Here is a 13,920-nt window from a genome sequence, read left to right on the forward strand (position 1 = left end):
AGGAAGTATCGGGGGAGAAAGGAAGGGAAGGAAGGGTTTTTTTTGTTGTCTTACTGTAACACCAATATCATGCCTTGGCAATATATCTGAACTGAGCTAAAGAGAAATGATGTTTCATCTACTACATCATTTAACTATAATCGAAGAGAGAAATTAAACTGTTTTTTCCCAATCCTTCGCAAGACAAGAAATCCAAACACATGATTCCAAACACAAACTTATCAGGGGGGGGGGAAATCATGTATTTCAAGAGTAGCGATAAAATCGCGAGAAGTGGAAGGAATTTGGCTGTGAGAATGAGGAATGTTTTATGGCAAACTGGAGAAATAGGCCATACAAGATATGTTGTAGATCCCGTGTGCTACAATAGAGCAATGGCCCACAGTGGGCCTAGATAACCTGTTTCAGTGTGATCCATTTTTATCTTCTATGATTGTACTTGCCATCAGGTGCTATTCTTCTGGTGTTCCTAAGGGGCGGTGCAACGCTACACATCCCCTACTGAGTACTTTAGCTTAAAAGCTACAATAGAGTCCTTAGAATCTAACAACAAGAGCTATTCTAGGAGCTGGTTAGGAAAATGTGATTTAAAGGAGGTTTCCAGCATTGTGTGAAATTAGGGCAAAAAAAAAAAATCACCTTTTCAATTTGCACAAAGTATCTCAATTCCAACAGTTTGCTCTCCTGCTGTTGTATCCATCATAAAGAAAGGCCAGGACGCCGTGGTGAATAAAGGTGACATTTTAATCAATGGAGATTAATACATACGGGGGAAAAAATACAAAATGATTCAGCTTTCTGCTCCTCCCACTTCCAAGGTTGAACCATGAACTTTCCACTTTTACTCATTTTAGTTAAGGAGACATTCTCTCTCTCTCTCTCTCTCTCTCTCTCTTTTACACTAAATGGGTGTTGGGGGTAAGTCTAGGTCATGTGGGTTTAGATCTGCTCTTTATTCCAAAATACATAATTCTATTTTGGATGCTATTGGTATCTTTAAACCTCGAATTATATCACAGCACATCCGTACTGGGTCTATCAATGAAAAAATTATTTCTCTATTAGCACGGTCTACTATAAGCAGGAGCCTTGGTCAATGTCGTCTATAGGAAACGGTTGTAAGTGTTGGTATAATAAGGCCAGAAACAGATTTTAGGTTTTTCTCCACCGAGTTTTGATACAATAGAGGCATCATTGCCCGCAGTGTGCTTATTCTTCACACTTTTGTCTCGTTTAAGAAACAGTCTTTGGAGGTCTTATGTCAATTCAAAAACTAGCAAAACCTTGTTGAGTAGAGATAGTAAGTGGGCATCATCAGGGATGCAACATATCAGGATTACAGTCTATCTTTCCACTTGCAGTGTCTGAAGTGGCTTGCAAATAGAATAAAATTAACAATTCTCACCTACAGATGCAAAAAAACCCCCAAACTATAAGCTCTAGATTAAAAGAGGTATTGACAGGAGAACAGCGACATGGCCAGCTAGGACTGGGAAAATAACACAGATTTGACACCTAAATAATAATAATAATAATAAATTTTATTTATATCCCGCCCTCCCCAGCCGAAGCTGGGCTCAGGGCGGCTAACAACAATAAAACAGTACAGGTGAATAAAACAGAAATCAGGTGAATGCTTCCTGTGAGGCAAAACCAGGCCCTTTAACACTACTGTACAACCTATCTTCAGGAGCTTGGGGTGAGAGGCACTCAAAGCAGGCCCTCAAAAGATTACCTCCAGGGGCACACAGGCAAAAGCAGTCCTTCAATGGTCTTCTAAGGTATCCTCATGTCTGATGCTTTGCAGTCTCTATACTCCATCCAGACAAGGAAGAAGCATCATGAGAGTTCAAGGACACATTCTAGCCAGGTAAAAACACGAGGTGGGTAGAAGGCCAGTGAAGGATTTCAAAGGCCAGATAAAAATGTTTGGAGGACTGTATTTGTGTCGCACCCCCCATCCAACTGAGCCTGAGGTTCCCCACTCCTGCTTTACAGGAATCTAAGATGGATGCTACCACAACAATTGATAACCATGTTCAGGCTAACATGCCTTTCCCAACAGTGTTCAAAGCTATTATTAAGAGCCAGTCTTCGTCTGTATGATGTATACAGAAAACCAGGGCCAGATTTAGGTTTGATGAGGCCTTAAGCTAGTGAAGGTAATGGGGCCCTTTCTGTGTCCAGCTGTCCTTTGTCAACAACAAATTGTCACTGTTTTTTGTGTTGAATATATGCTATATGGTAATTTATGGACCTAATAGGAATCCTTTTAATGAGGGTGAAAGAGGAGAGTGCAAAATATGGCCTGAAGCTTAACATCAAAAAAACTAAGATCATGGCCACTGGTCCCATCACCTCCTGGCAAATAGAAGGGGAAGAAATGGAGGCAGTGAGAGATTTTACTTTCTTGGGCTCCATGATCACTGCAGATGGTGACAACAGTCATGAAATTAAAAGACGCCTGCTTCTTTGGAGAGAAGCAATGACAAACCTAGACAGCATCTTAAAAAGCAGAGACATCACCTTGTCATCAAAGGTCCGTATAGTTAAAGCTATGGTTTTCCCAGTAGTGATGTATGGAAGTGAGAGCTGGACTATAAAGAAGGCTGATCGCTGAAGAATTGATGCTTTTGAATTATGGTGCTGGAGGAGACTCTTGAGAGTCCCATGGATGGCAAGAAGATCAAACCTATCCATCCTTAAGGAAATCAGCCCTGAGTGCTCATTGGAAGGACAGATCCTGAAGCTGAGGCTCCAATACTTTGGCCACCTCATGAGAAGAGAAGACACCCTGGAAAAGACCCTGATGTTGGGAAAGATGGAGGGCACAAGGAGAAGGGGATGACAGATGGTTGGACAGTGTTCTCGAAGCTACCAGCATAAGTTTGACCAAACTGCAGGAGCCAGTGGAAGACAGGAGTGCCTGGCGTGCTCTGGTCCATGGGGTCACGAAGAGTCAGACATGACTAAACGACTAAACATCAACAACAAGGTATCTAAAGCCATTTGCACATAACAAAATATTTATTTTATCAAAGTGATTGTTGAACTGAAATACAATTAAGAAGAAGTATATTAATAGCGAAATACAGGTGGGGCCTATTACTGACATCATAGGAGCCTACACCAAAAAAACACTGTTGCTGTATGTCAGTTTTATTTTATTTGGTTTTTATCTTTTATTTTGGAAGTGTACATCCAGGTGTTTTTTTCCTTTAAATTTTGTTGGGGCCCCCAAGAGAGTGGGGCCCTAAGCTATAGCTTGTTTAGCTTATACGTAATCCCGCACTGCAGAAAACACTGTACATATTTCGCAAATAGACCAGAAGAGTATCTCACCTGCTCATCACAGCCATGTTAAAGAATGTGATACACACCTTATTGTCATCCATGACAGTGTTGAGTGACTCAATCCACATAGGATCAATGTCCCCATCCAGCACAATCCATTTGGGGCCGTCATGCGTGATGCTAGACAGTTCTCTCATCATGGAAGAAAACAAGCCTTCAAAATGATGAAAACAAAAATTCTTTTTTTAAACAACCACAACAACAAACCTGTATGTGTTTGTATATGTTTAGATGTGCAATTTTATTAAGCGTATAATGATTGGAAATACCATCTTTCCACTCCCTTGTTGAAGGGTGAAGAAAGCCAAAAAGTTCATCCGTTGTGACAGCTTTGGGGTTGATATCATTCCATGCTGGCCTCAGCTTCATATTTGAGTAAGTCGCGTGTAGTGTCTTTAATATCTAAAGGAAGAACATTTTATCATGCCAGTTGTTTCACAATCAAGGGGTAGCATCAGTTAAAAGGCATCCTTCAGAATTACAGTGGTGCCCCGCAAGACGAATGCCTCGCAAGACGGAAAACCTGCTAGACGAAAGGGTTTTCAGTTTTTCAATGCGCTTTGCAGGACGAATTTGCTATGGGCTTGCTTCGCAAGACGAAAATGTCTTGCGATTCCTGGGGTTTTTTTTCCGCTCCCCACCCCCTTTTTCTAAGGCACTAAGCTGCTAATAGCCTTTTAGCAGCTAATCCGCTAATCTCTTAAGCCTTTAATAGCCGCTAATAGCCGCTAAACCGCTAATAGCGCTAATCCGCTAATGGGCTTGCTTCGCAAGACGAAAAAACCGCTAGACGAAGAGACTCACGGAACGGATTCTTTTCGTCTTGTGAGGCACCACTGTATTTCCTGTTCCATGTGCAACAGAGAAGTTAACCTGAATATATATCTAACAATATCTAACAGGTAACTGCAGTCAGTCATTACCCCCCCCCCCCGCGCTAGTTATATTTGTGCAATATATGTGTTTCACACCTTCACACTTTACATCTTAGGCCCACTTCCTTAAGTGTGCATGTCCTCAGTATACCTATCCATAGGTTTCCTTCCTTGCAGCACTAGTGATAGGTCTTCAGCTTTCCTCAACCCTGACATAGGACTTCAGTTTTATGTGCTCTGCTCCTACATATGTGAGGAAATGCATACATACAGTGGTACCTCGGGTTAAGTACTTAATTCGTTCCGGAGGTCTGTACTTAACCTGAAACTGTTCTTAACCTGAATCACCACTTTAGCTAATGGAGCCTCCTGCTGCTGCCGTGCTGCCGGAGCACGATTTCTGTTCTCACCCTGAAGCAAAGTTCTTAACCTGAAGCACTATTTCTGGGTTAGCGGAGTCTGTAACCTGAAGCATCTGTAACCTGAAGTGTTTGTAACCCAAGGTACATCCAGGATATAAATATGTAACCGGATTTGGGGGGAATGAAAACTGATGAAGTTGACATGCCCCACCGACACCAGAATATCAACTTCACTGAGACTATTGAACACAGAAGTCAAAGTGGCAAACATCTTGTAACCTGCATTACCGATTCATGCTCTCTTTATTGCTATTTGTTTGTTGGAGAAATGGGTGTATTCTTCATTTTACCTGGCTTTTCCCTGTTCCAGCATTTCCAACCACAAAGACCGAATGCCTGACAGCCAGTAGTTCTTCTAACTGCATAACCTAAAAAGCCGTTCAAGAAAATTAGGGTGGGGTGGGGTTTGGAATTGATATAATGGCGAACATATTTTACAGGCATAGCTATGTATTAAGAAAACTATAAGAATGAAGGAGACGAATCGGAGAACACTTTTCTTTCCCATTTCAATAAACACCGGTCCTATTTTATTCTCTCATTCCTTAAAAAAATTGCCCCTGTTTTACTCTGTTCTGCCGCAGTTGTGGAACGTATTCACAAAGACACAAGTCAGATTTTCACTGGGGGTGTTGGACATGCTCTGTGTGATTTTACTACTAAGGGCTGAAAGAATGGAGTCAATAGCAGCATCAACACTACATTGTCCAGAACTACATTGTCTCTGGGTTTAGATTAAAGGTAAAGGTAAAGGTACCCCTGCCCATACGGGCCAGTCTTGACAGACTCTAGGGTTGTGCGCCCATCTCACTCAAGAGGCCGGGGGCCAGCACTGTCCGGAGACACTTCCGGGTCACGTGGCCAGCGTGACATTGCTGCTCTGGCGAGCCAGAGCCACACACGGAAACGCCGTTTACCTTCCCGCTAGTAAGCGGTCCCTATTTATCTACTTGCACTTTGACGTGCTTTCGAACTGCTAGGTTGACAGGCGCTGGGACCGAACAACGGGAGCGCACCCCGCCGCGGGGATTCGAACTGCCGACCTTTCAATCGGCAAGCCCTAGGCGCTGAGGCTTTTACCCACAGCGCCACCCGCATCCCGGGTTTAGATTAACAATGAACAATAGGACCATTCCATTAGGTTTTGGTACTTCTGCAGCAGGGAAGGCATATGGATTATGCTCTGTTGTGAAATATTACATTGAGATTAGACACAAGTGCTATAAGGGGTTATGTTGGATGGTTAACCTGTGACCTTCTACATCAGGGTTTCCCAAACCTGGGTCTCCAGCAGTTTTTGGACTACAGTTCCCATCTTCCCTGACCACTGGTCCTGCTAGCTAGGGATGATGGGAGTTGTAGTCCAAAAACATCTGGAAAGCCACAGGTTCCCCACCAAGCCAGCCCAACGTTGATCTACAAGCCCAAACCATCTGACATATTAATTAAATTATTATTATAATTATTAATTAAATTTCTATACCACCAAACATCACAGGGCGGTTCACAGCATAAAAATTAAATGTGCAACATAGGTTTCGCTATATTGTCTCAGCACATGTCTACTTAAAATATAAGTCCTACTGAGTTCTATGGAGATTGCTCTCAAGTAAATGGATACAGGGCTGCAGCCTTGCTGAGAGTATTGAAAGTCGTTTGGTAGTTTGAGTTCACTTGCAGCCAGTGGCGTAGCGTGGGGGGTGCAGGGGGGCCGGCTGCACCGGGCGCAACATCTGGGGGGGGCGTGCTCGCACTCGCAGCTCTCTGCCCCTACCTGGCTCACTCACTCTCTCTCACTGCAGTGCTGGCTGTGCGAATCCGATCCGAGCCGCCGGGTCGCCGCCCACTGTGGAGGGGAGGGTGCCAGGTGTGCGGTGCGGTGCGGAGAGAGAGTGAGGGACTATCTGGGGGAGGGACAGTGCAACGGGTGGGGGGGCGCAAATTACTTGCCTTGCCCCGGGTGCTGACAACCCACGCTACGCCACTGCTTGCAGCGTAATAAATAAAAGATTGTTAGAAGGAAAGGAATGTCATTAATATCATAGAATCACAGAGTTGGAAGGGACCATGAGTATCATCTAGTCCAACCCCCTGCAATGCAGGAATATGCAGCTGTCCCTTACAGGGATCAAACCTGCAACCTTGGGGTGATCAGCACCATGCTCTAACCAAGTGTTATTTTTCATTCCCTATTACAGTAAAACAAAACTAAATTTAAACACAGCTCTTCAGAGGTCACTTGCTCATGCTTTCCTCCCACCAAGCACCTGCAGAAGACACAAGGGACTAAAAGGCTAAACTCTGAAAATCTATTTTAGGGAGCTTGGGAGTCATAAAGGGTCGTGATTTATTGCTAATTTTGCTGCTACTGCATCTGGGCTGCAGATACTAATTGGTGGCGTGATGCTTATGGAATGCCCTCTCCCCCAGGAGATTAATCTGGAGGTGGAATAGCTTTTAAATGCCAGACCACGATGCCTCCAATTTACCCAGATATTTTGTTTTATTTCAGTTCGGTGTCCAGAACACTTTTATGTAGGCTGAGTTTGTTCTGATGTCTTAGGGAGCAACCCTAACCCTCTGATTTGTGCTGCTAGAGGGTGTTAGAATACAGAGGCAGGGCCCATCCACCAGCAGTGGGAGGCGGGGAGAGGACCTCTGCCACCATAGAGGTCCTCAGTGTGGTCATGGAAAGGACAATAATGCCACCAATTTGGGAAATGGGCCTGCTGGGGAGGGGACTTAATGTGTTGCTGTTTCGTTTTACTTATTTGCTTGTTTTTATCCTTATTTAATTCTGTGTACTGCCCTGAGAGGGACGCGGGTGGCACTGTGGGTTAAACCACAAAGCCTAGGACTTGCCGATCAGAAGGTCAGTGGTTCGAATCCCCAAGACGGGGTGAGCTCCCGTTGCTCAGTCCCTGCTCCTGCCAACCTAGCAGTTTGAAAGCACATCAAAATGCAAGTAGATAAATAGGTACCACTCCGGCGGGAAGGTAAACGGCGTTTCTGTGCGCTGCTCTGGCTTCGCCAGAAGCGGCCTAGTCATGCTGGCTGCATGACCTGGAAAAACTGTCTGTGGAAGCGGACAAATGCTGGCTCCCTCAGCCTGTAAAGCAAGATGAGCGCCGCAACCCCAAAGTCATTCGCGACTGGACTTAACTGTCAGGGGTCCCTTTACCTTTAAGTGCAGTTAGGACTGCATACATATGTGGAAAGTTGTAACCACAGTCTATAATACTTATCTGATATAAGCAAAGAGAAGAAAGGGTGACCCCAAAGAAATCTCACGCTAGGCGTCTATCGATATTTCTAAGGTATTAAAAAGGACAAAGAGAACAACATTTGCTTTGCTTCAGTGAGGTTTAAGTAAAACAGGCTTCCTTAAAATCAAATTATAGCACGGCGATAAGGGGATGGAATAGGGCACTCACTCTGGTGACTCAAGTGTATCATTTGCTCAAAGGGCAGGTAATGATGAGAGCAGGAGTAATGAATGCATACTTGTTCCTCCCTCCTCTGTAACCCCGGGAACCTGACCAGTTCTTCCTCACCTCCCAAGGGTAGAAAAGCCAGTCTCCTTACTCATTCCATCTTGAACTTTACTTAGGACAAAAGCCGATTTAGAGCTAATGTTAACTTGTGTGTGTATTGATGATCGGGATTCATGTCTAGCAGAGGCTAAACAGAGACTAAAATGTATTTTGTTTTTTATTTTAAAAAACTCTTTAAGCTAAGTTTTAATAAAATCCAGGGCATTGAAAGCTGGACATGGGTGCTAAGATGGGCAGAGCATTACACACCGTGGGATTATTAAAGGTAAAGGTACCCCTGCCCGAACGGGCCAGTCTTGACAGACTCTAGGGTTGTGCGCCCATCTCACTCAAGAGGCCGGGGGCCAGCGCTGTCCGGAGACACTTCCGGGTCACATGGCCAGCATGACATCGCTGCTCTGGTGAGCCAGAGCCGCACACGGAACGCCATTTACCTTCCCGCTAGTAAGCGGTCCCTATTTATCTACTTGCACCCGGAGGTGCTTTCGAACTGCTAGGTTGGCAGGCGCTGGGACCGAGCAACGGGAGTGCACCCCGCCGCGGGGATTCGAACTGCCGACCTGTCGATCGGCAAGCCCTAGGCACTGAGGCTTTTACCCACAGCGCCACCCGCGTCCCATTGGGATTATTAGTGTGGTTTAATTCCCACAAACTAGAATTATTTCCCGATATTGAAATAGAGACATTAAAAACATTGTGGCCGCTTCTAACAAGGAAACAGGAAGCCCAATGCTTTCGCTTACTGCTGAACCTCGTAATAGTCGCAGCCAGATGTTGGAACCTACAGGCATCAAACAACAGTGATCATTATAGCATTCAATCACCCCATTTAGAATGTTCAACAAGCTAAGCAGAAAGCCATTATTTCCACCTTCAGGATAAAGTTTTCCTCGGGCTGCAAATGGAGTTCTGCAATGGACTGGCGCACCAGCTGTTCCAACTTCAGATCCCTTTTCCGTGGAACTTCCAGCAATGGAAACAAGTCGTTGATCAGGCCCAGGAATATAGGGGCATCATTAGTGACTACCTTCGGAAGATTAAAATCCCTGAGGGCTCTCATCAAAACCTTCAGAAAAACCAACATGACACTATAATTAAATGAAATAATAACAAACCATAATATAAGGCATAAAATTAACAAACATTATGAATTAATCATACTTAAACAATTACAACCCATATGGCTTGTTAAACTCAATCTGCTACCTGCGGTGACATAAGACTGGATCCTGTAAATTCAATGCTACAACATTTCCCCCTCCCCACCATCAATCACGGAGCAATTATTTAGTGTTGTGATTGAGAAAATGGTGTGCTAAAGCCGGCATTCTTGTGACATGGGTTAGGTACATCGTGGGGATGTCTGCCAAATTCTCTGCCTTGTTTAATAACCACAACATTGCATTTAACATACACAGGTATATTTCATCCATTTAGACACCAGTTAAGCAACAGCCCAAGGGACGTGGGTGGCACTGTGGGTTAAACCAGAGAGCCTAGGATTTGCTGATCAGAAGGTCGGCGGTTTGAATCCCTGCAACAGGGTGAGCTCCCGTTGCTCAGTCCCTGCTAAATGGCGGGGCTCGTCTTGCTTTATTGGCCGAGGGAGCCGGCATACAGCTTCCAGGTCATGTGGCCAGCATGACTAAGCTGCTTCTGGCGAACCAGAGCAGTGCACAGAAACGCCATTTACCTTCCCGCTAGAAGGTACCTTACCTATTTATCTACTTGCACTTTGACGTGCTTTCGAACTGCTAGGTTGGCAGGCGCAGGGACCAAACAACGGGAGCTCACCCCATCGCAGGGATTCAAACCGCCAACCTTCTAATCGGCAAGTCCTAGGGTCTGTGGTTTAACCCACAGCGCTGCTCTCATGGGTCACATAATAATAATAATAATAATAATAATAATAATAATAATAATAATAATAATTTATTTGTTCCCCAGCCACTCTGGGCGGCTTCCTGCAAAATATTAAAATACAATAATTCATCAAACATTAAAAGCTTCCCTAAACAGGGCTGCCTTCAGAAGTCTTCTAAAAGTCAGACAGTTGTTTATTTCTTTGATATCTGATGGTAGGGCGTTCCACAGGGCGGGTGCCACTGGGCAAAATGCGGGGGGGGGGGGAGACACCCCCCCATGAGATTATACTAAAATGAGATTATATTAAATTTGATTAAAAGGACTCAGTAACTGATGAAATCAACAGTTCTTTGAGAATTAATCTTTCTTAAACCTTATCAAGTGAATGAAGATGAAAATAAGGCATAGGGTAACCTGGTCTTCAGGTTTACTTTGGTCTTCTCGTTTCAGTGATCCAGCCACAACTAAAACGGATTTTATAGCTCTAAGACCCCAGTCATAATGATCCTACAAACGAGAAAAAAACCATCAGTAAATGCCTCTTTTCCCCACAGTTTGCATAGCTTCTTTGACCTCATACACCAGACCTTTAAAGCATATGCAAAGCGCGCGCACACACAAAGAATCCTGGGATTTGATCAGTAAACTACAGTTCACCAGGGAACAATTTTTAAGATTCCAAGAGGGCATAAACAAGTCAATTAAGTGCATTCTATTTAAGGGAACAGTCCACAGCGCTGTCTTCAATGGGTGTTTAAACGCTCATCTTCTCTTCCCAGGGTACTCATCATAGTTCAGAGAGATGGGGTAGGGGTCATTAAAGCAGAATTCTCAGCATCCTCACACAACTGAAATTATATAACATAACTGTTAAAGTGAGACGAGATCAATGTAAGTTTGTAGCATACTGTGGGTAGGCCCAAGACTTTTCATTTGGGCAACATAATCAGTACCCATCATCTATGAAACCATCTTTGAATGTTTCACAGCACAAGTCTACGCAGAAATAGGTCCCATTCCATTCAGTGAGATCTACTACCAGGCAAGTGTATGCAGGATTGCAGCCTTAGAGTAAAGGCTTCCTCATGCTCACTGATAACCCTTATTCTACGGAGACCATAAGCTTAGTTTACGGGAATATATATGCGGGCCAACCATTCTATAAATGCACTCTAATTTAATAGTTAGTATCACTCAGACCGGGGACGTGGGTGGCACTGTGGGTTAAACCACAGAGCCTAGGACTTGCCAATCAGAAGGTCGGCGGTTCAAATCCCCGCGACAGGATGAGCTCCCGTTGCTCGGTCCCTGCTCCTGCCAACCTAGCAGTTCAAAAGCACGTCAAAGTGCAAGTAGATAAATAGGTACTGCTCCGGCAGGAAGGTAAATGGCGTTTCCGTGCGCTGCTCTGGTTCACCAGAAGCGGCTTAGTCATGCTGGCCACATGACCCGGAAGCTGTACACCAGCTCCCTCGGCCAATAAAGCGACATGAGCGCCACAACCCCAGAGTTGGCCACGACTAGACCTAATGGTCAGGGGTCCCTTTACCTTTACCTATCACTCACACCTTCATGCTTCCTAGCAGGGGTGCCAACTTGAATAAAATTGGGTGGCCTAGGTAAGCCCCGCCCCATATAACCAATCACATGATGTGGTGCATACCATTTGAATGCTAATGCCCATCAACTTGGGGGGGGTAGCCCCCTCAAATATTTTATGGGTCAGCCCCTAGGAGCTGGCTCCTATGCTTCCTAGAATGATCCAGTAAGAGACTTAATTAGCCAATCAGCATTGTGTCCTATTGCTTAATTAAATAATGAAAGCAAAGTTCTTGGTACAGCTATACTAAGGATTACGATGATCTTTTATGCATTGCCACATAATCATTTTAGAGTGCTAAGACAACTAATGTGTAAAAAAGTAAAATTGAAAACCCTGCCCATTCCCCAGATGCTACTGTGAGCTTAACATTTCCACAGATTCACCATGGAGGCGTGTTGCACGAGCAAAGTGTAAAAATACCAAAGAGGCATGATTAAGCATGTCTGATGCAGTTCTCAATGGTTAGTCAAAAATTAGACAACTCAACGTGTGTGGGCAGAAACTGTAATTTATAAATAATCACATTCTGATGTAGAAGATATTTTTGGCATTGGACTACAATCCCCTGGTTTAAAAATACTTACAAACCCTTTTCTTCCATTGTCCTGATTTTCCCTCCTGAAATGTTGGAGAGAATGTTTTCCCTGGCCCACTGATGCCCTGTTTTTGGAGCTGCCCATGTAGTCATGCTAAGTCTGAAGTAGGCCAGTGAAATCCTGCCCATCTTTCACAGAAATGAATTAATTTTTAGTTACACTGAGAAGTGTGGAATGTGTAATTAATGGACTTAATTAAATCAGGAACCACCTAATGTATTTTAAGAGCTGTTGTTTTTCTTAATGGGTATTCAAAGAATGATCCTTAAATGCACAGTCAAGGGTTGCTATTATGCTTTAATGTTTTATTGTGTAAGAAACCTTGAGGTTCCCTTCAAGGGTGAAAAAGTGCAACACAAATGTAAAAATAAAGAAATAACTTGCTGTCCTTCAATTTTATTTTATTTTGGTGTGGCCCCCAGTTCCTGGGCAAAGCATATTCAAATTTTAGGTAATGCTAAGCTGAATTACTTGAGACTGACTTTCACAAATGTGTCAGAATTATGGTCTGTCTTGCCAATAATAACAACTAATAATCTAAATTAATAAATGATATTCATTGCTTTTCCAGCTACCTAAAGAACTGTAGAATTAGCATTTCCCATTTCACAGTTCTGATTAAGACCCCTAGATCCTTTTTCAAATGGACTACTGGCAAGCCAGGTGTCTCCCATCTTAGATTTGTGCAGCTGGTTCTTAAGCGCCTAAGTGCAGAACCTTACATTTACTGAAATTAATTTTGTTAGTTTTGGCCTAGTTAAGGTTAAGGTCATCTTGAACCCCAGTTCTGTATTCTGTGGCATTACCTACCCCTCCCAGTTTGGTGTCATCTGCAAAATCCTCCTGTTTGTACATAGACATCCATCTTTGCCGTAGAATTTCCCCTCCCTCACCTTACCCCCAAATCTGCTCCAGAGGTTTGGGTGGAAAACCAGAACAAATGTTGGTGGGCCTGAAAGGAGCAGCTGAAGTTCCATTTCACTAGTGGAAGTCCTTGTTGAAGCTATGTAACTTGGTTGGATGTAAGCCTTTGTCTACCATGTATTCTTAGTATAATTTGAGGGTTGTATTCAACTGACTTTTACTCAGAGTGGACCCACTGAAATTAATAAACCTAAATTGTTGTTGTTGTTGTTTAGTCGTGTCCGACTCTTCATGACCCCATGAACCAGAGCACGCCAGGCACTCCTGTCTTCCACTGCCTCCCGCAGTTTGGTCAAACTCATGTTAGTAGCTTTGAGAACACTGTCCAACCATCTCATCCTAAATTAAAGGTAAAGATAAAGGCAAAGGTAAAAGTAAAGGGACCCCTGACCATTAGGTCCAGTCATGACCGACTCTGGGGTTATGGTGCTCATCTTGCTTTATTGGCCAAGGGGGCCGGCATACAGCTTCCGGGTAATGTGGCCAGCATGACTAAGACACTTCTGGTGAACCAGAGCAGCGCACAGAAATGCTGCTTACCTTCCCGCCAGAGAGGTACCTATTTAGCTCCTTGCACTTGGACGTGCTTTCGAACTGCTATGTTGGCAGGAGCAGGGACCGAGCAACGGGAGCTTACCCCGTCGCGGGGATTCAAACTGTTGACCTTCTGATCGGCAAGTCCTAGGCTCTGTGGTTTAACCCACAGGGCCACCCGCGTCCCAACAC

The 13,920-nt window shown here is 44.1% G+C and overlaps 1 protein-coding gene across 1 annotated transcript in view; it reads right to left on the reverse strand.

The window, feature by feature from the left end:
• Positions 1-13,920, reverse strand: part of LOC310664846 (dynein axonemal heavy chain 11-like) — a 215,207-nt gene that overhangs the window by 145,472 nt on the left and 55,815 nt on the right. Inside the window, exons 28-32 of the mRNA XM_083414512.1 lie at positions 10,486-10,578; positions 9,077-9,271; positions 4,942-5,019; positions 3,624-3,756; positions 3,381-3,508 (exon numbers count right to left, since the gene is read on the reverse strand). Coding sequence (XP_083270638.1) covers positions 3,381-3,508; positions 3,624-3,756; positions 4,942-5,019; positions 9,077-9,271; positions 10,486-10,578 — 627 coding nt within the window. The remainder of the gene's footprint in view (positions 1-3,380; positions 3,509-3,623; positions 3,757-4,941; positions 5,020-9,076; positions 9,272-10,485; positions 10,579-13,920) is intronic.

This window comes from Podarcis tiliguerta, assembly GCF_965153285.1.
Source record: "Podarcis tiliguerta genome assembly, chromosome: 1".
In the NCBI taxonomy this organism is placed as follows: domain Eukaryota; kingdom Metazoa; phylum Chordata; class Lepidosauria; order Squamata; family Lacertidae; genus Podarcis; species Podarcis tiliguerta.